The sequence below is a fragment of the Xyrauchen texanus genome, chromosome 31 (genome assembly GCF_025860055.1).
Source record: "Xyrauchen texanus isolate HMW12.3.18 chromosome 31, RBS_HiC_50CHRs, whole genome shotgun sequence".
Classification (NCBI taxonomy): Eukaryota; Metazoa; Chordata; class Actinopteri; order Cypriniformes; family Catostomidae; genus Xyrauchen; species Xyrauchen texanus.
Genome location: NC_068306.1, coordinates 613,738 through 641,440, shown reverse-complemented (window position 1 = coordinate 641,440; position 27,703 = coordinate 613,738). Strand labels below are relative to the sequence as shown.

At 38.0% G+C, this 27,703-nt stretch overlaps 1 protein-coding gene across 7 annotated transcripts in view; it reads left to right on the top strand.

Annotated features, from left to right (window-relative positions):
- The window catches only part of LOC127624992 (zinc finger protein 501-like), a 231,025-nt gene that overhangs the window by 51,627 nt on the left and 151,695 nt on the right, over positions 1-27,703 (top strand). For 2 of the 7 annotated variants that reach the window (XM_052100001.1, XM_052100000.1), the window contains exon 3: positions 1,692-3,850. The exons of 3 other annotated variants lie outside the window; for them this stretch is intronic. In XM_052100001.1, coding sequence (XP_051955961.1) covers positions 1,692-2,968 — 1,277 coding nt within the window. In that variant the 3' untranslated portion in view covers positions 2,969-3,850. Of the gene's footprint in view, positions 1-1,691; positions 3,851-17,256; positions 17,315-27,703 lie in introns of those variants that run through there. 2 more of the 7 variants (XM_052100011.1, XM_052100006.1) reach the window with 2 other exon arrangements.

Below are 27,703 nucleotides of genomic sequence, written 5' to 3'. Positions count from 1 at the left end.
TAGTGGATTTTGATATTCTAGGAACTATTAATAGGCCAGAATTTTGCGATCTTAATAAACGTGTTGGAATATAGCGTGGTAGAAGGTCACTTAAGTACTGCAGAGACCATTCAAAGTTTTGTGTGTAGTTAACAGAATTTTCAAATTAATACGGAATTTAACAGGTAGCCAGTGTAACGATGATAAAATAGGGCTAATATGATCATATTTCTTGGTTCTTGTTAGCAATCTGGCTGCTGCATTTTGAACCGATTGAAGTTTATTTATTGATCTTGCTGGACATCCTCCCAGTAATTCATTATAATAATCTAGTCTTGAGGTCATGAACGCATGAATTAGTTTTTCAGCATCAGCAACAGAGAGCATGTGTTGTAATTTAGCAATATTTCTTAGGTGGAAGAATGCTGTGCTACAAACATTGCTCATTTGATTTTCAAAGGACAGATTGGTATCAAATATAACACCTAAGTTCTTCGCTGTTGAAGATGATGTAACAGTACATCCATCGAGAGTTAAATTATATTTTAGCGGCTTATTTTTTAGAGTTTTTGGTCAAATAATTAGAACCTCTGTTTTGTCAGAATTGAGTAGAAGGAAATTTCTGGCCATCCAATCTTTTATTTCATTGATACACTGTAATCACATCAGATTTTGAAGAAATATCAAGTTGGGTATCGTCAGCATAGCAGTGGAAACTTATTCCATGATTCCTGATAATATCTCCCAGGGGAAGCATATACATGGAGAAAAGCAGAGGCCCTAAATCTGATCCCTGTGGCACTCCATATTTTACTTTTGATTGGTTTGACAATTCCTCATTTACATAGACAAAGTGGTAGCGGTCTGCTAAATATGACCTAAACCATGATAATGCAACTCCACAAACGCCAACATAATTCTCCAGCCTATTCAAGAGAATGTCGTGATCTATCGTGTCGAATGCAGCACTAAGATCTAAAAGCACTAGAAGAGAAATGCAGCCGCGATCAGATGATAAGTCATGTGTAACTCTGATAAGTGCAGTTTCTGTACTGTGATGAGGCCTAAATCCTGATTGAAATTCTTCATATATACTATTTCTCTGTAGAAATGAACATATTTGGGAGGACTCTACCTTTTCTAGTATTTTTGACATAAATGGGAGATTTGAAATCGGTCTATAATTAGCAAGTTCTCCAGGATCAAGTTGTGGCTTCTTAATAAGCGGTTTGATAACTGCCATTTTAAAGTTTCTTGGGACATGTCCTAAGCATAGCGAGGAGTTAATGATATTAAGAAGAGGTTCTGAGATTACAGGAGATACCTCTTGTAAGAGCTTAGTTGGTATAGGATCTAACAAACAAGTTGTGGCTTTTGATGTTTCGATAAGTTTTGTTAGCTCTTCATGACCTATGATAGCGAAGGATTGAAGTTTCACATGAGGGAAATTATTAGACACTGTTTTCTGAGGTGCTATGACAGATGATTGCATAATTCCAAGAATTTTATTTCTGATTATTTCAATTTTATCTGTAAAGAAATTCATGAAGTCATTACTTTTGTGCTGCGACGTAATATCTGGTACTGTTGAGGCTTTATTCCTAACCAATTTAGCCACAATACTGAATAAGCATCTAGGATTGTTGTGGTTATTTTCTATGACCCTCTGATGTGTCCCTCTTAAATTGATTTTTGTCAACTTATTTTTGTAGAGCTGATGAATGTGAGAGAAGAACGTGAAGAGCTGCAGGAAGTGGAGGAGGAACAACATGATTTCATAACTGGAGAAAAATATTTAAGTGGCTCAAAGACAGAAGACAATTTCTCACCTAAAAATCCTCAAAGAAAAGCCAAGAAATCTTTCACCTGCTCTCAGTGTGGAACATGTTTCACATGTAAAAGCAAACTTAATTTACACATGACAGTTCATATTGGAGGGACACCTTTCACGTGCCATCTGTGTGGAAAAAGTTTTGCATATGCAACCAGTCTCAAGAGTCATCTCTTTTGTCACTCTGGAGAAAAGTCATTTGAATGTGATAAGTGTGGTAAAACATTTTTTCTGGCACAGTACCTAAAACAACATCTGAAAACTCACAGAAATGAGAAGCCTTACAAGTGTTCATTTTGTGGAAAGAGTTTTGCACACCAGTTCTATTTTAATGAACACCAGAAAATACATACCGGTGTGGCGGCTCATATGTGCTTTGAATGTGGGAAGATCTTTGTTACAGCCAGCAGCTTGAAACTCCACCAAATAATTCATATTGGTGTAAAACAATACAAGTGCTCACACTGTGAAAAGAGTTTTACTCATTCACAAAACCTGAAAACACACGAGAGAATTCATACCGGAGAGAAACCTTACAAGTGCTCACACTGTGAAAAGAGTTTCTCTCAGTCAGAAAGCTTGAAAAAACACAAGAGAATTCATACTGGAGAGAAACCATTCAAGTGCTCACACTGTGGAAAGAGTTTCACTCGGTCAGAAAGTCTGAAATCACATGAGAGAATTCATACTGGACAGAAACCTTACAAGTGCTCGCACTGTGAAAAGTGTTTCACTCACTCACAAACCATGAAAACACACGAGAGAATTCATACAGGAGAGAAACCTTACAAGTGCTCACACTGTGAAAAGAGTTTCTCTCGGTCAGAAAGCCTGAAAACACACGAGAGAATTCATACTGGAGAGAAACCATACAAGTGCTCACACTGCGAAAAGAGTTTCACTCTGTCAGTAAACCTGAAAAGACACGAGAGAATTCATACAGGAGAGAAACCATACAAGTGCTCACACTGTGAAAAGAGTTTCACTCTGTCAGAAAACCTGAAAAGACATGAGAGAATTCATACAGGAGAGAAACCATACAAGTGCGCACACTGTGGAAAGAGTTTCACTCAGTCAGTAAACCTGAAAACACACGAGAGAATTCATACTGGAGACAAACGGAGCATGCGAGCGCGGAGCGGTGATAATTCCACCTGAGCGGTAATACAAGTAGCTAGAGTCATTTCTATATTTTATACTTTTGCTTATTGATATTATACAAGAATATTCATGTATCCACATTTATGTACTCAACTATAATCAGAATATAATGATATACTTCACATTCATGAAACCAGTTTACATGATATTATCATTGTATTAAGACTCCATGTACTCCTTGTTTGTCCATCCTTGTATTCCTGTGTTTATGCATGTATGCTTACAGACTGAAGCAGTGTATAGGTTAAGAGACTATTCTATGTTTCTTTCCATATCCTTGTAAGGTTGCAACATTGCTGTATCAACGTGCACGTGGGAAATGGTGGAGCGTTGAGTGCAGCAATGTATATATTATGGGGGTGCTTAGTACATGGGTAAGATGCCCTTTTGACCTGATGAGAGCTCAGAACCGGTTGCAGAGCAAGCTAGTCTCACAATTGTAGTCAGCCAGACCGCGCACATACTTTTGTCAAGAATGTATGTACGGATTTAGCAAGCCACTTAACCGCAGCTGTCACACTTCAATAGGTCATAATATGACTTGACACCCTGAGTTACAACCTCATCATTTGTACAGAAGGTACCGTACCAAGAACGGAAATCTTCTTTGCACAGTCTCAAGAGGGTATAAAAACCTAAATCCTTAACTTTGGTCCTCAGAGTATAACCGCTCAACTCTCTGGCTCTACGCACCTGTTTCCAGCTTTGTGGCCTCATCTCATTATCTGTACTTGAACTTCTTTCATTTATTTACTTTGTTCATTAGATAAAGACAAGGCATTGTATTATTATTAGGTTAATTCCAGGACATTATTCCAGGATTATTTCATATTTTTATTCACTTTAATTTTACTTCTATAAAATAAAATTTGTTATTCCTTCTACAAATCATCTGATTTTTGAAGTCATTTTTCGTCTGTTGGATCTCACTGCACCATTTGGAGGTTCCGGACCGAGATAAAGTTGAAAGCGGATCAACTTAGATTCCTCTCCTGCAAGGCTCAAAGATTAGGAAGGTGAGTTATCATCTTCCATGCTTTTAAATTCTCTGTTAAGTGGTTGTTGGCAAAGTCTTGTGATATATCCCTGCCGTCGGTTCTCTCACACTTCGGTTGCTGACATGTAAACGACGAGAGAACACAGACGAAGAGCAATAATCTCCTAATCCGAGGACTGATTCCGGAGTGTTCAGTCCCATAAATTTGTCATAGTGGGATGAGAGAGTTTAGAATCTCTGAGATCCCGCGACAGATGAGATAAGGGAGTAGCTGCTTTGTATGGTGCGCACCACTGATGAATCGATTAGTATCAATTAGTTCGCAATAGTTTTATATTGCGTGGTTGATAAATTGGGGAAGCCTGGCTGATGGGTTCCATCAGGGTGTATCTCCATTTATGGGACAATTGCCACACCCAAATAACAGCCTTGCAGTATGAATTTATATGTAAGAATTCATTTTTGATCCAGAAAAGCAAATGAGATAAAAGATAACTTGTCTAATTATACAACTGAGATACTGAATTGATAATACCTGTGATTTAAGAACACAGTGACAGACTGTAATAATAATATTACTATATCAGAGAAAGAAATATTACAAGAGAGAATTCTAAATTATAGTTTTAAGGCTTGCTGAACTCGCTAAAAGTGGCAAAAGAAGCCACCGCTGATATGTTGGAAATGCTAGGTCTGGTTACTGATGACCCGAAATTGGCTCTAGGGTAAAGTTCCAACGACTGAAGATATTTTGAATTGGCAACGGTATGCATCCAGTTTTAAATGTCTCATTACTAAAGCTGGCCAGGATGTCACTCAAATTTCCTGTAATGGAAAGATTATTGCTGCCTTTTCAGGAACAACATTAAAAAAAGTCGGTACTATATTGGGCATGGACATTTTGAATCAAATTGAAGCAGATATTTTATTAACTCAAGGTAAAATCACTGGACGCCTATTTGCCACACCAATTGCACTTTGTGACAAATATGGGTTTCAGACCTGACCATCGCTGCTGTTTCATCAAAGGAAACTGATCAATCCGATTCAGCAATAATTCAATATCTTTCCGAGCTCTTTCCTAAATTGTGGTCAAAAACAAAACTTGATGTGGATTTATGCATTTAATCTTTGAATGTTTCAGTCCCACACCATCCTGCTGTGTACCAATATCCTCTCAAACGGGATGCTGAGAAAGCTGCACAGGAAATTGTCAGCCAAATGCATACAGATGGCATTATCAATCATCATTTTCAGATTTGGCCAAACCTCTCACAAGGCCCTAAAAGGCGGCCTTCTGTGTGTTGCTCCTCTTGAGTGGTCTTCGGAGATAAAAACTGCTCTTACCTCCTCTCCAGCTCTACACCACCCTGATATGTCCAAACCATTCCATCTTTGGGCTCATGTTGGACCTCACGCCTATAACTGCGGTTTGGGTCAAACCAAAGGTGACGACAACTTTGGTGTCATTGGATATTACTCCACCTTGATTCCGTCTTCAATTAAAGGTCAAATGCCTTGTTTGCTGGCCTTGGACTGCTGAATGGTCCTTGAAGGCCACTAAACCAGTCACGGGGTATAATCATGTGACTCTTCACATGCCCCATTGCTTCCTCCGACTATTGGGGAGACAAGAATGAAATCTATTTCCAACCAGAGACGTGCTAAGTGGGAAACTGCCTTCACCAGCCCACAACTGACCATTTGCTCTGACAACAAAACGAACCCCGCCTCCCTGATTGAAAATGCGGGATCTTCACATGACAATGCTGACAGCGTCGTCGTTGACAAAGGACACTATGTGCTCGATGAGCCATTGAGAGACTCAAAATCACTGTTTGTTGATGGAAGCAGTTTCTATGAGGATGGCACACGATACATGGGATGGGCAGTCGTAGAGGGGGAGCTCGGCAAAATTATTTCATCCAGATCACTGAGGGGAGGTAGTGCCCAGGTGGCAGAGCTTTGTGACCTAAAATCAGCATTAGATATCACCTCAATATTTTCACAGACAGCGCATATTGCTATCATATCATTCACAGCTGTGGAACGTCGTGGGTATCTAACCACAGCTGGTACACCAATCAGTCACCAACCAGTGATCAAAGAGATCCTCTAAACCTGCGGTGAAATCAAACCAAATTGTGTTGTAGTTTGCAAGGTCACAGGCCACAGCACATTTAGTGACTCATTTGCAAAGGGGAATTCCCTCGTGGATAAAGCTGCTAGAGATGAAGCAAAATCACAGATTAAAGAAGGGGCTGCCATTTTTCCTATTCACCCTGATTGTACAGGCTCCGAGACATTATCTAAGATATACAATCCGGAGGATGTGGAGTGTTGTCAAAAATTGACTGCCACAATGTCTGACAAAGGACTGTAGATTTTAAATGATAAAGTTATCCCACCAATGGGATATCGAACCGAATTAATTTATTTGTATCATGGTTTGGCTCACCAAGGAGGCAACAAAACACAGACAATGCTCCAATAGACTTGGTTCTGGTCTGACATGACGAATGATGTAAAAGACTGTGTTGGAGTCATTATATTTAGTTATCTTTGTTTAAGCCACTAGAGGGCGTATGATGGGTTACAGGTGTGCAATGGAAGGTCAAACACACTTTTTGACCATGCCGTGAGTGTGCTGTGCAGCGTATTTGCAAGACTGTGCTTTTTTTGTTTTTAACTAAATATCTTGTTTTTTAGTGGAAAGACGAAGTTTTGGAATATATCTTTGCATTTGTTTTGTTTGGTTGTTTGCAATGCCAAATGGACAATAAATGGATTAGCATATCCTAGTTTATCCCGAAGTTATGGACAATGTGTTTTTTTTATTCAAGGCAGAAGCACGCATCAAAACCAGACTTCTAAAAAATCATCTGCGTCCCTACAGACAGGTTGTGCAGATGTCTACATTGCTTAAAGACAAAACCTAAATTTGGAAGACACAAAATTCCAATTGGACACAGCTCTCGTCCAAAGGGGTCTTTCACACACTTGCAACTTGATTTCATATCTTTACCCTCCGATCATGGGTTTAAGTACGTACTAGTAATTGTGTGTCGGTTTTCTCAATGGCTAGAAGCTTTTCCTCTGTGAGCCACCACCGCTGAAAAAGTAGCAAAAATTTTGTTGAGAAATATTCCCAAAATGGGGAATTTGGGAGTCACTCCACAGTGACCAAGGAACCCATTTCACAGGAAAGGCACTTAAATCATTCATGAAAATGTTTAATGTAAAGCAACAATTCCACATTCCGTATCGCCCCCAATCGAGCGGTGTGGTTGAATCACAGAATAAATCCTTGAAAATGGCTCATTTTTTGGACAAAATTCAGCGAATATGATGATGGGTGGTTAAGACACCTTCCCTCCATTCTCATGGCTATGAGAGCCAGGCCAAATCGGATGACAGTATTGCCACCTTTTGAAATTTGTATGGGACGGCCCATGATCTTAACGTATGACACTCCATTGGTGAGAACAGGCCCGACGGGGCCATTGAAAGACTTTTTGCAGGATTATCTCAAATTGTTGACTGAATTTCTAAACCATACGCACTATGCCGCCCTTAACACTCAAAACATGAGAGATACCACCCATGATGCATATAATCTAGGGGTAAAGAATCCGGTGGGGTTTGGGTCAATGTCCACATGACGGCGCTTATCCAGTGTTGTTGACAACTCCAACCTCTGTACTTGTTGAAATCGAGCCAGGCTTGACTCAATGGACACATATAACACAACTGAAACACATTCCGGCTTGCAATACTAACCAAGCTAACACAACTACTGGTGGTATGAATTTATGAACGTAACTACCTCAGATTTTGATGCTACCATAACTTTTTTCACCCACGCACATACACAGGATGCATGGCAAATGTGTGTGTGTGTGTGTACAGCATGCTGAGTGTGATATATACGAGCCTTTTGCCAAGAATGTATGTACGGATTTAGCAAGCCACTTAACCGCAGCTGTCACACTTCAATAGGTCATAATATGACTTGACACCCTGAGTTACAACCTCATCATTTGTACACAAGGTACCGTACCAAGAACAGAAATCTTCTTTGCACAGTCTCAAGAGGGTATAAAAACCTAAATCCTTAACTTTGGTCTTCAGAGAGTTTAACCGCTCAACTCTCTGGCTCTACGCACCTGTTTTCAGCTTTGAGGCCTCATCTCATTATCTGTACTTTAACTGCTTTAATTTATTTACTTTGTTCATTAGATAAAGACAAGGCATTGTATTATTATTATTATTATTAGGTTAATTCCAGGACTTAGTCCTTGGATATATCCTTAAGATATATCGACTTAACATTTTATAATCAAATGTAAATTTTTCTGTATTGCATTTATTCTCATTATTTCATATTTTTATTCACTTTAATTTTACTTCTATAAAATAACATTTGTTATTCCTTCTACAAATCATCTGATTTATTGAAGTCATTTTCCATCTGCTGGATCTCACTGCACCATTGAGCACCTTTTTGAAGATTACGCTCCGCGCTCTCAGGCGCTCAACCCAGAATGCACTTTGTGATATGCTGGTTTGGGAATCTACTAAATAAGCAATAGACCTGAGGTTATGGAGCTCTAACATTGTTTTAGTGAACCTTATAACCTCAATAAATGCAAAGTATTAATCAAAGCTAAGAATGAAGAAATTGAAAGGGACTATGGAGAAACTGAGATTTAGCAAATATTCCTTTTGGAGTTGTATGCGTCACATTGCCAGAAAGCAAGAGGATGTGCTACGCAATGGTAGAGCAGCAAAAAGTGTGCTGGTAGGCTACACTACTATTCGATAATAAAATAAAAGATAAGTAATGTATCTTGTTATTTTGCCATCCTGTTAGTGCAGTTGCCAGCTAGATGCAAGCACCTTTCTGTGGGGGTTGGAAATGTTAGAGAACCTTCAATTTAATATGTAAGCTTGAATCCCGGCTTACACACAAAACCAATAAACATGTATGATCTTGGTTAAACATTGCTGTACATGTAAAGAGTGCATGCACAACACATGATCGTTTTATGCATGTAAAGTTAAAATTATCAAGGAAAATTAAAGTGGGCACATGGGATCTACTAAAATAATCATTATTACATAACCACAGTCCTTTAGATTGCATGTGACCGCTCCTTTTTTCACACATGCTCTGGAGACAAACCATATGACTGCTCATACTGTGGATAGAGTTTCACTCATTCAGTAAACCTGAAAAGACATGAGAGAGCTCATACTGGGGAGAAACCATACCAATTGGGGCCTGAAATTCAAATGGGGAGGTAATTCCCCCCTTAAGGCTTCAATATACTTACTACAAAATGAAAGAGTGTGACATAATTTAGAACAAAATCTTGCCAAAAAGGTGTTTTTGTGTTCATTGCGTTGGTATTCGGCTGCTGAACACGACCTTACTGCCATTGGTCCACATCATCGGTTGGTGTGACCTGGAGCTCCAGCTACCATGAGGCCAATGGGTAATTTTGTTATGTTGTTCAGTGAGACATGAACACATTGATGTGCAGAGTTATTATCAAGCTGGTGCAAATGTACCTACATCTGTTCGCTTGGAGACATTTTCCAAGACCAAGTCACTTTTCTCAATTCCTATATCGATCAGATAGAACCAGGGTCAGAAATCAACTTTTCCATTAAGGGTCAATGATTTCCATTGTGATTTTTAACCTTTACAAGAGCAATTTTTTGTATTCTATTTTGAGATTCCCCCTCTACTATGTAAAGCGCTTTGAGTGTCTAGAAAAGCGCTATATAAATGTAAGTTGTTGTTGTTGTTGTTATTCTAACCTTATAAATTGGCTGTGTAATAATTTTATGTTATAATTTAAACAATATACTACATTGATGAACTCGTATTGTTTTCAATGCATCAGTAAATTAAGAAAGAAATCCATGAATACTACTGCAGTGCCTTTGATTATTTATTTCAGATATGAAGAATTGGCGGTTTCCATTCTTAGATTGTGCTTTATCCAATGTGTCATCAGTATTCCAGTTCTATATTATAAATTGGACATATTGACTGTGGAATGTTGTTGTGATGACATCACAATCAGCTCAGTTTGTGGCCTTCCCACTTCAAAACTGGTTCTGGCGCCGGTGGCTGATTGTCTCAGAAGCGGAGGCAACTGAGGTTCATCACCCGGATTGAGGCGAGTAATTGTGACACCATGAGGAATTAAAGAGCAATGGGAATTGAATCACTTGTTGACTTATTTTTGTTTCATCATCTTTGTTTTATTATTAAATAACTTCTAAGTCTATTTCACTGTAAAAGTAAATGTATTGGAAATGTTATCCTGCCCCTTTAAGAGTTAGCTTCCTTCGGGATGTTCAACCCGGAGATACGGACATTGCTGTAGGTGGATTCCGTGGGGAGCGTGGAAAGATGGCAAAAGAAAGATGCCGCGGTGGGTCTTGCGACGACTGTGATGTGAATGCTGAAAATGAAGGAAGTAATGTAGATGGAGAGGAGGATGCTGAAGACGGGTATAGCAAAGAGTGGTCTCAGGTAGGGCAGATATCGCAAAAATGGAAAGACAGAGGATCAGATTCAGAGGAAATCGTAGAACAAGGAAAAAGGAGTAAAATGATGAGAATGGAGGAGTACAAAGTAATATTAACATTTGCAACAATGGGTGAAATTAGTAAATCTATGCGGCTAACAAAAGTACTCAAAGTAATAGGAAACATTAAATCAGCAAGATACTTAATTAAAATCGGGTCCTTGTGCTTTGTTTGAACAAAAAACAACAAGAGGTGGCTATCAAAAAGAAGGAATTAGGGGAAATAGAAGTGAAATGTATCAGGTGAAATGAATTAAAGGGGTGATAACTGGGGTTCCAGTATCATTAACAGATGAGGTACTAAGGTAACAGATGTGAAAAGATTGACATTAAATAGAAATGGTAAAAGAGAAGTGAGTACAACAGTGTTGATAGTAGTGAATGGTAAACTTCTACCAGAAAATGTCTAAATTAGATATGTGAGCTATTTAGTATGTCATACATAAAGCCTGCATTCAGATGCTTCAACTGCCAAAGATTAGGACATGTGGCAGAAGTATGTAAAGGAAAGAAAAGGTGCCGTAAATGTGGAGGAGAACATGATTATGGGGAGTGTGGAGAACAAGTTGGACATACAGTAAGTGCTGCAATTGTGGAGGCCCACATTGTGCATCATACTTCGGATGTACAGCACAAAAACAAGCAATGGAAGTAATGAAGTAAAAATCAGATCACAATGTATCATATGCACAAGCAGTAAAGAATATTTATTGCAGGAGTCATTAACTGCACAAAAGGACAGAGAAACTGAAAATAATCATATCTGCAGCAACACGTCAGCTGGGTATAACAGAAATAAATTCAGACACTCCTTGGCCAATCTGACAATAATGCAAATTCTCAGGAATTACCAGACAAGCAAAGGTTAAACAAATAATATGACATTCAGGACAGTACAATGGGATGCCAGAAGTCTGATCGCAAATGGCCAAGAGTTCAAAAGAATAGTACATTAATGAACAAAATCCTCCAGATGTTATATGTATCCAAGAAACAAGGCTTTTAACCGCGATTAACCTTTGTTATTCCAGGGTTCTTACCCGTGAGAAAAGATAGAACAGAAACAAATGGTGAAGGGTGTGCAACGTTTATAAAGAATGGGCTGGATTATAGGGAAGTAAATATAGAAATGCAATATGAAGGTACTAAGGTGGAGGTATGGACACAGTTAGGAAAATTAACAATAATAAACTATTATAATCCATACAAACAGTTATAATAGAACGAAACAACATTTGGAGTAAAGTAGAAGGTATGGTGAAATGGTGTGGTGATTTTAATGCACACAGTGTTACATGGGGAAGTTTAAGCACAAATAAAAATGGCATAGTGGTGGAAAAATATATGGAGGAGAATTTATTGGTATGCTTAAATGATGGGAGTGGAACAAGGTTCAATATCAAAGATTCATCTAAGTCCTGTATAGATCTAACACAAGTATCAGCAATTAAAGCAGTAAAATGTCAACGGGAAATACTCGAATCAATCAACAATTGGGAGGGTCATTATCCAGTAACCTGCACAATAGGATTAGAAATGCAAAGATGGAAATTTGAGAAAGCAGATTGGGGGAAATATAATAGCATATTAATGACATATTTGAAGGAGTGTCATCATGAAATAACACGGCTTTATTTGCATATGATTGAATAATGTGGAAAAGAGGGAGGAATATATCCTTTAATATGGAGAGAATTCAAGAAGCAATAGGGATAGTTGAAAAATGGTCTCTAGAATGGGGGTTCAAATTTTAATATCCAAAACATGCTATCAGATATTTACAAAGAAGAAAATATAGAGAACAAACAACTTAAATTATATTTGGACATTGTTAGAAAAAGTATCTAAGTTTAAATATCTGGGAATGTGGTTTGATGAAAAGTTGACTTGGAAAGATCATATAGATGATATTATAAAGATAGATAGTAACGCTTTAAACTTAATGAGAGGGGTTGCTGTACAAGACTGGGGTGCAAACAGTCATTAAAGGGTAAATATGTTGGACTTATGCGATCAGTACTAGACTACGGTTGTATCGTATATGAATCTGCATCTGCAACTGTGCTAAAGAAACTAGATATCATGCAAGCTAAAGCATTAAGACTCATTTTAGGATCAGTTGAAACTACACCAATTGCAGCATTACTGGTGGAAACATCATACATGCCAGTGTATATAAGAAGAGAGAAACTAGCTATGGCATACTGGACTCATCTTCAGGGACAAAACAATGATCGTCCAGTGAGGGAGTACTTGCTGAAAGTTAGGAAACAATAAATACACCAGATAAAGGCTAATGATAACGGTCTAGATACAAAGTCATTTGCTCCAATAGTTGCAATACCTCCGACACCCCCTTGGTTATTCACACAACCTGAAACTGATTTAAAGCTACATGAAAGAATCAATGGGAAAAAAGGATGGAGTTAATACAAAAACATATGTTAAAGAATGTATGTAAAAGTATACACAGACGGCTCAAAGAACCAAGAAACCGGAAGGACAGGGGCAGATTTTTATGTCCCAGGGTTTGAAGTAAGGACGTTTGGAAGAATAACAGATGGTACATCTATACACTGCAGAGATGACAGCGATCTTAATGGCACTAGGATGGATTTATGAAGTAAGAGCTGATTAAGTTGTAATATGTTCTGACTCAATGGCGGTTCTTATGAGCTTACAATCATATAAATCAAATAAAAGTGACATTTTAATAAAATCATGATTATACAGTCTAAAACAGATATTAGTTCAATCAAGGCAATGAAGAAGCAGACAAAATGGCTAAAGAATCATTATATATACATATTTCACTTAGCAGATCAGAAGAGAAACATTTGGTATTGGAGGCATGTAATAGGAAATGACAGACTTATTGTCATTCATGTCAAACAGGAAGACATTATGATATGGTACAAAGGAACATTAAAAAAGTTAAATCATTCATAACATAAGTAGATTGGAACAAGTTATATTCACACATCTGAGAACAAGACACTGAAATCTTATATTACACATCATAGGGAAACATCAGTGGAGATTTCTTTAAGACTGCAAGGGAAGCTCAGCTTCCCCTATAATGTCAAAAAAAATAATGGTCAAATATGTACTATTGTGTAAACAATTTATTGACTAAACATGCGTTAGAACACGTTCATCTCGAAGACGAGTTCGTTCAGAATCAGCTACATTACATATAGCAGGTCGGCGGACTCGATTTACTTCTCATACATTCCCGTAGCGTCAGTGCATTTCCCTGTTGAAGCCGAGCGTCCATTGACTTCAATGGGGCTGCTCTGAACAGTTTTTTTTCAGTGCTCCGAAAATAGACGGTCATTGGATAAATGCTGCGATTATGTCCCGCCCACGGACGCTCAGCGTCTCTGGGGGTGAATGAGGAGTGGGTTGGCCCGGACTCCGGGCTTCCGCGTGATGATTGGAGGATCTGTCGAAAGACTGCATCTCCTTTTGATTGACAGCGAATCTGTACTATAAGAAGTCACTGAAGCTATTTCGCGCTCAGTCCCATCGCGGATTTCTCAAGTGTAGTCGAAAGACAAACTGCTGCAACCTATTTCTTATATTTGTTTGGCGAAATTGCTAGTCAATTTGCATAATACATTTCACACAATTATACACCACATTCCTTGTTTCAGTTTTACCAAGTATAATATATTTTGTTTTAGAGCGTTCGTTCGTTCATTCATAGGGCAGAATTTACTTTTAAATAAGTTTATAATGTAGGCCGAAAATGAGCTTCCCCTCTTTGAAAGACCAGCAGCCGCCACTGGGAAACATAGAGGAGACAGTAGAGCATGTTTTGATGTATGTCCTGCTTATGAAAGAGAAATGAGGAGGTTTAAGGAAGAATTACACACCCTATGAAATCAAGAATTCATAATAAGCAATATCTTAAATGATGGTCAAATGCAGGTAAACAAATGCATGAAATAATGAGATTTATTTGGAGCAGTGGATTAAAATATAGGATATAGGGAGAAATGTAGATTTCATTATCTTCACACTCCATCACAGAAGGGGGCGCTATACAACAATAAAGTTGGTTCGCAACCCGCCATACAACCTAAAAAAGAAGAAGAAGAAGATGATTTTTTTTTTTTTTAACACAAGAACAGAACAAAAAAACAGAATATACATCTATAATGGCATTGGTAAGTACAGATAAATAAGTATTAGGCAAGGCACATATCAGTTAAAATAAAAAAAATAAATGTATAAAATAAAAATACAAATACAGAGGGGTCTCTTTATTCCTCTTAAGAGCTCAAGGTCTCTTATTATTCCAGCCAATTTCTGGGCCTTTTTACTTTTTATACATTCCAACGCTGGAAAGAAATTACAAATTAAGTCTCTTTTAAATATAGAAAAAGAAGGTTTCGTCTTCATACATTTTGACTTATGAATAAAAAATTTGCCCAGTATCAACATTACATTAATAAGAAATTCATTTCTTTTCTCTTCCAACAGCATTCCAAACATAACATGTTTCCTAGCAAAAGTGGGCAGTGAGCGAATCTTTGATTCTAACCAATAGGACATATTTTCCCAAAAAGTATTTGAAGACAGACAAGAAAAAAAAGATGATCAGTTGTCTCTATGTCAATTTGACAAAAAGTGCAGGCATTTACTTCAAAATTAAACCGTTGTCTTAAAAAATCACTTGACGTGTATACCCCATTGAATATTTTAAAATGAGTTTCCTTAGCTTTAGGAGCCACTGGAAAGCTACTATACTGTGTTCGCAATTTTCTAATAGTTTGTTTATCATAAGATTGCAAAACACAGTTATTATACAGAAGTGTCGGATATACTATAGAATTGAAACAAGAGCGGATAAGTTTGTTGGGAAGCATTGCTCTGAGGTCATTACCATTGAAGAGAAGGGATGGAAGTTCACAAGGTCCATCAGGTATGTTGACAGAAGTGTTTTGTACAAGATTCATAAAACTTTTTGGAATGGCATTTAAGACACGCTCAAAATGTTTGCGTTCACATTGTAGATTATATTTAGCACAAAAGTCTTTAAAAGTTAACAATCTCCCATCTTCATCTATCATGTGAAGAATTGACCAAATACCTTTCTCAAGCCACTCAAGAATACATAGAGACTTATATTTAGAAACAATAAATCTATTGTTCCATATTGGGATTTCATGTAGAGAAAAGTTGTGGTTATATAATAACTTCCAATATAACAAAATCTGCTGGTGAAAGGAAGATAATTTGATTGGCAGTCTGGAAACAGTATAATCACATCTCAATAGAAAATCAATTCCACCCAATTTTTTAAATACACCTCTGGGAATGCAAAACAAGAAACTATTTTCATTTGTTCTAAAAATTTTTAGCCATTTGACCTTTAACATACCATTTATACAATAGAAGTCAAAGGCTTGTAATCCACCATTTTCATAATCTTGTATAAGTCGTGCCCTCTTTATATAGTGCACACGTTTTCTCCATATATAATTGAAATTAATTTGATTAATGGTCTTAATAGCTCTATTAGAAATAGAGAGACAAGATGCAGGATAGATACACCTAGAGAGACTTTCCATTTTAGTTAAATAAATCCTTCCAAAGATAGACAAATCCCTTTGCATCCATGCATCAAGCCTGCCTTTGCATTCCTTCCATCTGTTCCAGACGTTTTGCTTTTCCATCATGACTTCATCCTTAAAAATGTTTATGCCTAAATATTTGATAGTCGACTTGATCGGAATATTATATGCAATTTTAAGAGGGCATTCACGTATGGTAATAATTTCACATTTGGCAATATTAAGCTTTAAACCTGAGAATTTAGAGAAATAGCTAACTATCTCAATTACTTCAGGAACCTGGTCACAACCTTTTAAAAATAATGTTGTATCGTCAGCCAATTGACTAAGTATAATTTCCTGTCCAAACACATTTAATTTTTTAATACTTGAGTTTTTAATTAAGAGAGCCAACATCTCTGTAGCCAGAATAAACAATGAGGGTGAGACGGGGCAACCTTGTTTAACTCCTCTCTTGATATCAAATCTGGGTGAAGTACCTGTTGGTAGGGCCACTGAACTATTGGTATTTGTGTAAAATAACTGAATAATATTACAAAAAGTTTCACCAAACCCATACATTTTCAAACATTTAAAAATAAATGAATGTTCTAACATATCAGAGGCTTTATAAAAATCTAAAAATAAAATAACCCCATCATCCTCTATTTCTTGATTATATTCCAGAAGGTCCAAAACCAATCGAATGTTGTTATGTATCGGCCTCTAATGAATCCAGTTTGTGTCTCCCCAATAATTTTGGATAAACCAAGTTTCAATCGATTATTATATATGTGGGTTAGTAATTTATAGTCAGTATTTAGCAAAGTTATAGGTCGCAAATTGTCCAACAATCGAGTCTTTTCCTGGTTTGGGAATAAGTGTGATTAGGCCTTGTCTCATTGAATTAGGCAAAACCAGAGCTTTAGTAGTTTCCTGAAATACTGCAAAAACAAATTCCCTTAATAAATCCCAAAAATGGCGATAAAAATTAGACGTAATACCATCTGGGCCAGGTGATTTAAAGAAGATGTTCAACTCCTCTCTCAGTCGCTTTTCAACTATTTCGACGCATCAACACTCCAGTCCAGCAGGAGGCGGAAATTCACCAGAAGTTGCAGAAAACACAAGAAGAAGAAGAAGACCTGAGATCCACAACACCGTTTGAGCGCTAAAATCGGTACGTGTTTTGTGTGTTTTACATTGACAGATTTAGATTTTTCTGTGCATGTTGTTTTTATCTCTTTGGTGTTTTAATGACTTTAAAAGAAGCTCATTATCGTCTGATGTAGTTTGTTTTGTTACGGTGAGAAAAACAACAAAACAGTTGAGAACCAGTAGATTATTTACACTTTCTGTCTGTCTGTGGCTAAACTCAAGCACTTTAAATTAAGATTCTCGTGTTGGCAGATATACATTTTCATTTTGATATGAATTTAATCTGCCCGTTTGATCCTATTATTAAATAAAGTCCGCTGGAAATGTCAGAGGTTTTTGCTCTTTAATGTGTTTTAATAACAGCATCATTCTTTCCTAACAGTGAGGAGCAATCTCACTGTAACAATAACCCGAAACTGTCATTTAAACATACTTGTGTTAAAGATTCATACCTGTAAAATTGTTGTCTAACATTAGAACATACATTTTTATTTATTTCGCTTAAAGTGGCTCTATTATGTTTTTGGGGATTTTACTGTTCTTTTAGTGTGTAATATACAATTTGTGCATGTAAAATGTCTGCAAAGTTACAAAGCTGCTCAAGACTGAGAGCTGAAACTGGTTTATGATAAGGGGTGTTACATTTCCAAAACAAGCTCTACACGGTTGACCAATCACAACAGAGTAGACCAGCTGACCAATCAGAGCAGACTGGGCTTTTCAGAAAGGGGGGCTTTAATGAGACAGGAGGTAAATCAGAGCGTTTCAGCCAGAGTATGAAGAGCAGGGAATATAAACATACAGTGTGAGAAAAATAATGTGTTTTTGAACATTAAAGCATGTAAACTTATTCTAGTAGACCCCCAAAATACATTTATGAACCTGTAAATTAGCATAATATGGACTCTTTAAAATTAAGATTAACAAATTTCTTGCAAGTTCTTATAAATTAAATATATTTATGATGATTTTTTAAAAATATTTTGTTGTAATGCATCATGTTTCATAAGATTAATTTGATAAAATAGTGCGATTTAATTAGTTAAATGTAATCGGTTCCAAGCTCTAATATATATATATATATATATATATATATATATAATCATGTTTTAGAGTTTGATGAATGTCAGTCCATTATATTGATGATGTTTTTGTGTTCAGATGTTCATCATGAGAGAGCAGGTGGATGTGATTCATGCTGGAGAACAGCAGATGCTGCAGACAGCAGTGAAGATTGAAGTGAAGCAGGAGATTAAAGAAGAAAACACAACAGAAGAACAACAGAGTGATGAAGATGGTGATGATGATGATGAAGAACAGCAGATATTGCAGACACAAGTGAAGATGTGTTCAGTGAAGCTGCTGGACTGCAGGAACCTGATGAAGATGAGAGGAGAAACCACAGCTGTGGTACAACAGAGAGATGAAGATTGTGATGATGATGATGATGATGAAACCACAGCAGAGGAACAACAGAGTGATGAAGATGATGATCATTTTATTCCTTCAGGTATGTTTTTGAGATGTCAGGTAGAATGTAAGTTTCAGTCACCATTTACTTTAACTCTTTAGAAAAAAAAGTGTAAAAACTGAATTGTGCCTGAGGGTAACATTCAATACTGCATTTCATGATATTAATCATATAGACTGATTGTATAAATCAGGGGCGTTTCCTTGTATTTGATCACAGGACTACCATTGAATGATCTCATTAATAGGTTAAAAGGGAGAGTAGAGAGAAACTTCACAGATAACAAGAATCTTAAAGGTGTACTTAGTAATTCTAATCCAATACACTTTTTGTCAAATTCTGCAAATACCTCCTTATGCTGCGTTCACACTGGACGCGAATAGCGCGTCAGGCGCGAGTGATTTCAATGTTAAGTCAATGCAAAGACGCGTTACGCGCGTAAAAAATTCCTGCGGGGCGAATGAGGCGTAGAGCGGCGCTGTAGACGCGAATACGCCTCATTCAGCGTCAAGTTCGCGCGAATTGAGCGTCTGGCGTTACGCTGAATGGTGCATTTTGTGCATTCACGCGTTTGACGCGAATTCGCGTCTGCCGCCCGAGTTGAAAAATCTGAACTTTGCCGTCAATTCGCGCCGCGTTAACCAATCAGAGGCCTAGCTGCCTGCTGTCACTCAGGAGGTAAAGTGACGTAAACTCCCGCTCGGAATCTTTCATTCCAAAATCACTGACAGCTAACTTATGGAGGAAAAATTAATTCTTGCTGTAAGCAGTCACCCAGAATTGTACGATTCCACTTCATATTTTTACAGAGACAGGAACAAAAAGGACCTCGCTTGGAAGAGGGTCAGTGAGGAGATTGGGCAACCTGGTAAGTTGTAAATACAAATCTTTAATATTTGTCCACTTCTTTACGATAGAAATGCTACAGTCACTGTAATTTCTTGAACAAGAACATGTGGACATCAAAACATGCAAACTCAGAGCGAGGGTTTACAGTTTTATTGAAATTGTGATGAACAACAATTCGCAAGGGTGATCCTCGCTCCGATGCGGGACAACAGGTCATCAAACTGGGCGCGGGACAAGCGGAAGTACCGCTGAAAGCGGCCGTCATCCAGGCGCAGCTCCTGGAGCAAATGATGAAATTCGCCGAACTGGGAACTCCTCCGGAGGGTCTGGTGGACCTAAGCATGCGGCGACGACGACCCATACGCCGCTGTTCTGCTCTCCAGAGCAAATACAGAGCGGTGACTCTCTCCACGAATGCTCGATCAACATCAGCCATCTTGTAAAAAGATGGCCGTCAACGGATTTCGCCTCTGACGCGCGTCACGCGCGTAAATTTCGCTTCAAACTTTTGTTTTTTACGCACGTCAATTTCGCTCTTGACGCGCGAATGGATTCAAAGTGGTCAAGCGTATAACTAGACGCGGTAGGTGCAAATTTGACGCGCTATTCGCGTCCGGTGTGAACGTAGCATTACGGTCTGTTAGCTGTCTGTTCTGTGGGTATGCTGAAAAGAAATCTAGTATTTGTACTTAGCCCTGGTTCCATAAATGGGACAAAAACAAAGTGAATCAGTTCGGCCCACACAACACTACTCCAGCCAATCCGCAACAGGGGTGGTTCTTGTGCGTGCACCGGATGGGGGGGTGGGGCAGAGTGAGAGGGAAATTAATTATGGCACTTTTCCACTACACGTTATGGTTCGACTTGACTTGACTCGCTTTACTTTTCTGAGCTTGCTTTTCCACTGTTGTTTAGTGCCTCCTCAACGAGGGTGGGATTATAGGCTGATCGTCATAGTTTCGCCACCTCTACTGCTGTGACATCATCTTAATCGCAACAAACATTACTGACCATAAACAATAACATGCTAGCTGTTAGCTACTAGCTCATTGTGCTGCATAAAGCAGTTGTTGCATGGTGATTTTATACAAGTTTAACAGTTAAATTGGAAGCAAGCCAGTCTATTTTGCCATAGATAGCGTCCATTTGATTGAACCACTCCCACTTTCTTGTGTTTGTACCACTCTGGCTGTTGTGGTACTTGATGGTTCTGTAGCCACTTTTTTACTTTTCCCTACACTGTTGATGGTCCGGTGGTAGCCGTGTGCGGCCAACAGCTGAGAAACTTCCTGAAATACTTTTTCATTTTGTTCGTCGCTAACAAGAGGAAGTCCCCACCTTGTTTACTAATCATGGGGTGGTTTTGCCCACATCCATTTCTTTTTACAATTCGAAGTCGCGTGAACAAATTATACTGTTATCGCTAACTTTAAAACTAGCGGGTTGATGTCCCCTGTCGCAAATCCAGTGACACTGGTAGTGACGATTCTCTCTGACCAATCAGTGATCTGCAGGGTTTTGACATCACATTTATGCTCAGCTCACTTGGAACCTCGACCGAGGTGGTACTAAAAAAGGACCAGGTACTATCCACAGTGGAAACCCCCCCAAAAAAGGGAGCAGAGTCGAGTTGTACCGTGCAGTAGAAAAGCCCCATTAGAAGAGCGATGGCAAATCTGACTTATGCAAACTTTCTAAGCTCCAAGGAGGACAAATGGCTGAGAAACAGACCAAGAGAAAAAGGTCAGATGAATATAAACTAAAATAGAAGGATTATGATAAGTTGAGGGATAGGAGCCGTCTCAACATAGGCGAGGCTTTTCAGCAGTGGAGAGACCTCCGAGAGTAAAAGGCTTGAAGACGGCACCTCGAGACATTCAGGGCCTTTCCCCCCAGTAATGTCTGGGAACTTGCCTTGGTGGAAGAGTGGGGTAACATCTCATTTGGTCATCTGCAGTCCATTTGGAGGAGATGCACTGTAGTACTTAATGCAGCTGGTGGCCACACCAGATATTGACTTTTTACTTTTGTTTTTGTCCCCCCCCCTTGTTCAAGGACACATTATTCCATTTAGTCACATGTCTGTGAAAGTTTATGTCTTAGTTGTTGGATCTTTTCATGTTCATACAAATACTTACACATGTTAAGTTTGCTGAAAATAAAATCAGTTGAAAGTGAGAGGACGTTTCTTGTTTCACTGAGTTTAGAATTGCTTAATTAAAAAACCGTAGCTTTTACTTTTTCAATTTCTGAGTGTTTACTTGAATACTCGATACTGTTGAAGATCACGCACAGTTTTTCTTAATTTTCACTTTTGTTCTATTGTTTTTGTTTTTTCTGTTGCTTGCAATTTCTTTCTTTGTTCTTTATTACTGGTTGTTTACCTGAATTATTAGGCTGCTTGAGAACTTAAAACGAAGTTTACTTGACAAAGTAGTTAGTATTGGAGATTGCACTTCTATCGGCTAAAATACTCTGAAATGTATCTACTCTGCATCTGTTGTCCCATCTCTGACAGTAATGGTATTTAAAATATTCTCTTCTCTAGAGTACTTTTTTTTTCAAGCTAGCTAATAGCGATGTGCATGGAAAGTCAACATTCGGTTGACCTTTGACAATACACTATAGGAATACCAAAATATTTGTTTATTTTACACCTGCGTCTGCACTATTTTTCTACAGTTGAATTCAAAAGTTTACATACACCTTAGCCAAAAATAAGTAAACTCAGTTTTTCACAATTCCTGAAATTTAATGGTAGAAAACATTCTCTGTCTTAGGTCAGTTAGGATCACTATTTTAAGAATGTGAAATGTCAGAATAATAGTAGAGAGAATTATTTATTTCAGCTTTTATTTCTTTCATCACATTACCAGTGGGTCAGAAGTTTGCAAACACATTGTTATTATTTGTTAGCATTGCCTTTAAATTGTTTAACTTGGTCAAACGATTTGGGTAGCCTTCCTCAAGATTCTCAAAATAAGTTGCTGGTATTTTGACCCATTCTTTCAGGCACAACTGGTGTACCTGAGTCAGGCTTGGAGGCCTTCCTGTTTTCACATGCTTTGTCAGTTCTGCCCACAAATTTTCTGTTGGGTTGAGGTCAGGGCTTTGTGATGACAACTCCAATACCTTGACATTGTTGTTCTTAAGCCATTTTGCCACTATTTGGGAAGTACTCTATGGGTCATTGTCCATTTGCAAGACCCATTTGTGACCGAGTCTATTTTGTGAAGTGCACCAGTCCCTCTTGAAGCAAAGCACCACCTCCATGTTTCACGGTTGGGATGGTGTTCTACAGCTTGCAATCTTCTCCTTTTTTTCACCAAACATAACTATGGTAATTATGGCCAAACAGTTAAAGCAGTTGCTTCTTCCTTGCTGAGCAGCCTTTCTGGTCATGTCGATACAGGACTAATTTTACTGTGGATATAGATACCTGTCTATCTGTTTGGTCCAGCATCTTTACAAGGACCTTGTTGTTGTTCTGGGATTGATTTGCACTTTTAACGGAACTTTACTTTTGTACACGGATTGTCACCTCACACATCCCCAGGGGTACGTGTACCCAGTTTGGGAAACACTGTAGTAGAGGAATATAACTGATACAATGTTTCTGATCAGAAGGTAAAAGTTGTTTCCACGTTCTGCTGGTTGGGAGCAGAGGTATTCATGTAGCAATGAGGGAGGTCACAAGAGAAGGATCTAAACGCAGCTAGTTTAATAAGAATAAAACTAAATACAAAACAGGTGTAACATGGAAACAGGGCAAGACAGGAAACCAGGAAGCAAAAACAAATGAAACAACCAGGACTGAAACAGGAGCATGAACTGGGGAGAAACATTAACAACAGACAAAAGTGCTTCCAAAACCCAAGAAATCTTTCACCTGCTCTCAGTGTGGAACATGTTTCACATGTAAAAGCAAATTTAATATACACATGAGTTCATACTGGAGAGAAACCTTACACGTGCCATCAGTGTGGAAATAGTTTTTGCATCTGCAACCAGTCTCAAGAGTCATCTCTTTTGTCACTCTGAAGAAAAGTCATTTGAATGTGATAAGTGTGGTAAAACATTTGTTCTGGCACAGTACCTAAATAACACCTGAAAACTCACACAAATGAGAAGCCTTACAATTGTTCATTTTGTGGAAAGAGTTTTACAGGCATGTCCTATTTGAAAAAGCACCAGAAAATACATACTGAAGTGGGGACTCATATGTGCTTTGAATGTGGAAAGACATTTATTACAGCTGACAACTTGAAACGGCACAAAATAATTCATAATGGAGAGAAACCTTACAAGTGCTCACACTGTAGCCTTTAGCCTCCTTGTTAGTAGTTTGAAAGGCAGCCAAAAACCAAGTGGCAGAGATCAAAAGTGAGTTCTTGAAGGGACATGCTGAGGTCATTATCTAGGAAGGCAATGAGAGTTAGGGCGAGCAGGACCAAAGGGGCTGAGGCAGGAGACGAACCCATGGTAGAGTCGGACAAAGGACAGAATCCGTCAAACTAGACAAGGCAGGCTGAAAGACAGACAGACAAAGATCAAAATAGAGAGCAAAAACTTTCAGGACTGACTAAGCAAACAGCACAAGACAGCATCTATCATGAGGCAGCAGACAATAAATCTGGCGTGAGACAGAAGAGGGGGAATAATTAGGAAGCAAACTAATCAAGGGAAGGTGGTACAGATTACAAGCAGCTGCAATAATAAGGGTTAAGCAAATCAGCAGGAGGATTGTGGGAACAAATATGATCACAGTCATTTGGAGCGTAGCATGATTGTTGGTGCTAGATTGGCATTTTTTTGTATTTCTGTAACTGCTGATCTCCTGGGATATTTATGCACAACAGTCTCTAGAATTTACTCTTTAAAAAATTTCCAGTTCTGTGGATGAAAATTGTGGTGAGAAGAATATCATCATATGTTGGTGGTGGTGGTGTAGTGGTCTAAAGCACATAACTGGTAATCAGAAAGTCGCTGGTTCGATCCCCACAGCCGCCACCATTGTGTCCTTGAGCAAGGCACTTAACTCCAGGTTGCTCCAAGGGGATTGTCCCTGTAATAACTGCACTGTAAGTTGCTTTGGATAAAAGTGTCTGCCAAATGCATAAATGTAATGTAAAATCCATTATTAAAATACATTTGATTGAATAAGATGAGATAAAATGCGTTCACCCAAATGTTGCTGGTTTATGTTTTGGAGAAGAGTGTAAATGAACTATTGCCAGAAAAGCTTAAACATGCGCGCTCCTCCAGAACTGGACCACGGACTGCCGATGCTGGTGCACGTGTTGAGTGTTGTTAAACAATCAGCTGCAGAAAGCGCTCGGATGTTTACCGCCACCATTTTATCAAAATCATTCGGAAGGTCAGATGAAAGTGATTGGCTGGCGTCGTCTAATCTCTAACTTACATTAAATAAAGACATTACATTGTGCCGGGAGAGTCTGAGAAGTCGCTGTACACAAGATAAACTGCTAGTACTCTGTAAAATATAGAAGATCTGCTGCTTTTATCAGAATTGTTCCTGACTCAGGTTGTAGATTTAATTGACACAAGTAGAGACTGCTGACATGCCAAAAGTTTAGACATTTTATGATTAACATTTTCTGAGTAAATAAAAAGAAATTTCAATAGAAATAGAAGTCTGGTCACTTCAGATTTACTTGTATAATGCAACAAAATATTATTTTTAAGTTGATCAACAGCAGGACTGATTAATCAGATGTTGGTATTTTAAACACTCCAGTCCAGCAGGAGGCGGAAATTCACCGGAAGTTGTTTTGTGTTTGACATTATTTGTGATAATTTTATTTAGTTTGATGTTTATTTTTCTGTGAATGTTGTTTTTAATGTCTTTGTCTTTTTAATGGCTGTAAAAGAAGCTCATTATCATCTTTATGAATAAGTTAAGTTAGCAAAGTAAAAGTTGCAAAAACTTGAAATACTCATTGTTGAATTCATTTTGTTTTCAATGCATCAGTAATATAATAAATACTTGAATCCATTAATACCACTGCAGTGCCTTTCTTTCTTTATTTCAGTTATGAAGACATTTTCTCTCAATACAATAGTATTTTGGCTTTGTGAAACAATGCAGATTTAACAAGTTTTTCCTGGGAGCTTTACAACACACCAATGCAGAACTATGAATGCAAACCAATGCGTTGGCGACTAAGCTGACCCCATGGCGTAGATTCGACACAGAAGTATTAACTGGCCTTTATTCTCAGTCACATTCATCTTTTTTCCATAGTCAAAGTGAATGGTGACCGAGACGAACATGTAATGTGTTTTCATAAACATGAAAGTGAGTAAATATTGACAGACAGGGCTTTCAAGAAACAGGAAATATTCCCGACATTAAATAAATAATTACATGTGTAGGACGTTTGAGTTGAAGGGATATGCATGCAGATATAAAATCGTGATTAAATGAGCAATGTTTACTCACTGAAATGAGGTGATATAACAATATTGCAGCACAGTGGCTCCACTGTTATGATGTCATCAGTAATCCAGTTCTATATTATAAATTGGACATATTGACTGTGCAAAGTTGTTGTGATGACATCACAGTCCGCTCAGTTTGCAGCCTTTCCACTTCAAAACTGGTTCCGGCGCCGGTGGCTGATTGTCTCAGAAGTGGAGGCAACTGAGGTTCATCACCCGGATTGAGGCGTGTAATTGTGCCACTATGAGGAATAAAAGAGCATTGGGAAGTGGGCATGTAAAAAAAAATTTACAAATCCATATTTAGTTGTATATTTAATCAATATTTTGTATTGAGATCATCTTTGTTTTATTATTAAATATCTGCTATAAGTCTATTTTTCTGTAAAAGGTAAAGGTTTTAGAAATGTTACTCCTGCCCCTTTAAGAGTTAGTTTCCTTCGGGATGTTCAACTCCTTCCTCAGTCCGCTTTTCAACTATTTCGACGCAGCAACACTCCAGTCCAGCAGGAGGCGGAAATTCACCAGAAGTTGCAGAAAACACAAGAAGAAGAAGAAGACGACCTGAGATCCACAACACCGTTTGAGCGCTAAAATCGGTACGTGTTTTGTGTGTTTTACATTGACAGATTTAGATTTTTCTGTGCATGTTGTTTTTATCTCTTTGGTGTTTTAATGACTTTAAAAGAAGCTCATTATCGTCTGATGTAGTTTGTTTTGTTACTGGTCACATGTAGGGCTGAAACGTTTAGTCGACAACGTGGTTTGTTCTCATTTAAGGTAACATGAGATCACATTAAACTAATGATGGCGCGTGAGAGCAGCACTGCAGTTAGCGCAAAATTAAGTTTTGACTGATGAGAGGAAGAATTACACCGATCACAGTCCAGATGCACTCCAAACTTTCCAAACAGCTACAGGTTGCACTCGGCTTGGTTTTTTTTTTTCTTGAGTTTAAAATAACTCCACACAGCTGACATGCTGATAGTGCTGACAGGTCTCACCTATCTATCACTCGCGTTCTAGCTACTGTTCACGTGACGCCAGTGTTGCCAAGTCCGAGTTTTTCCTCCTCCTGAAAGGGCTAGTATTGAGCAGCAAAAATTCAAACTAAATGAAAAAGCTATTAAAATAATGAAGTGATCAAAACAATAATATATATATATATTAAAAAAATATTTTTTTTAATGAGATATATATATATATATATATCTCATTAAAAAAAAATATTTTTTATTTTATATATTTTGTAATTTTTTTTACAGGCTGCAGAGTTGCGTTCACAATGAACTGCTCTGTGGAAATGAAGTGAACTGAACTCAACGTACCTCCTGACTTAGATATCTGAGGTCATTTACAGCATTCTCATAGATGATACTGTTCTTGCAACAAAAAAAATCAGAATACAGAAACAAAGTAAGAGTAAGAACCCTTTACATGGCAGGTGTTCCACAAGACTGCTCACCTCCATACAAGCAGACATGGGCATAGATTCTTTTCTATCATCTGTTCTTAATAATATAATAAAGAGTGTTTCATTAAGTGTGTGTCTACTGGCAAATTATATGTAATATTAATTTGATAATAATAGCCTAATAATAATAATAATAATAATTGAATACATGGGAA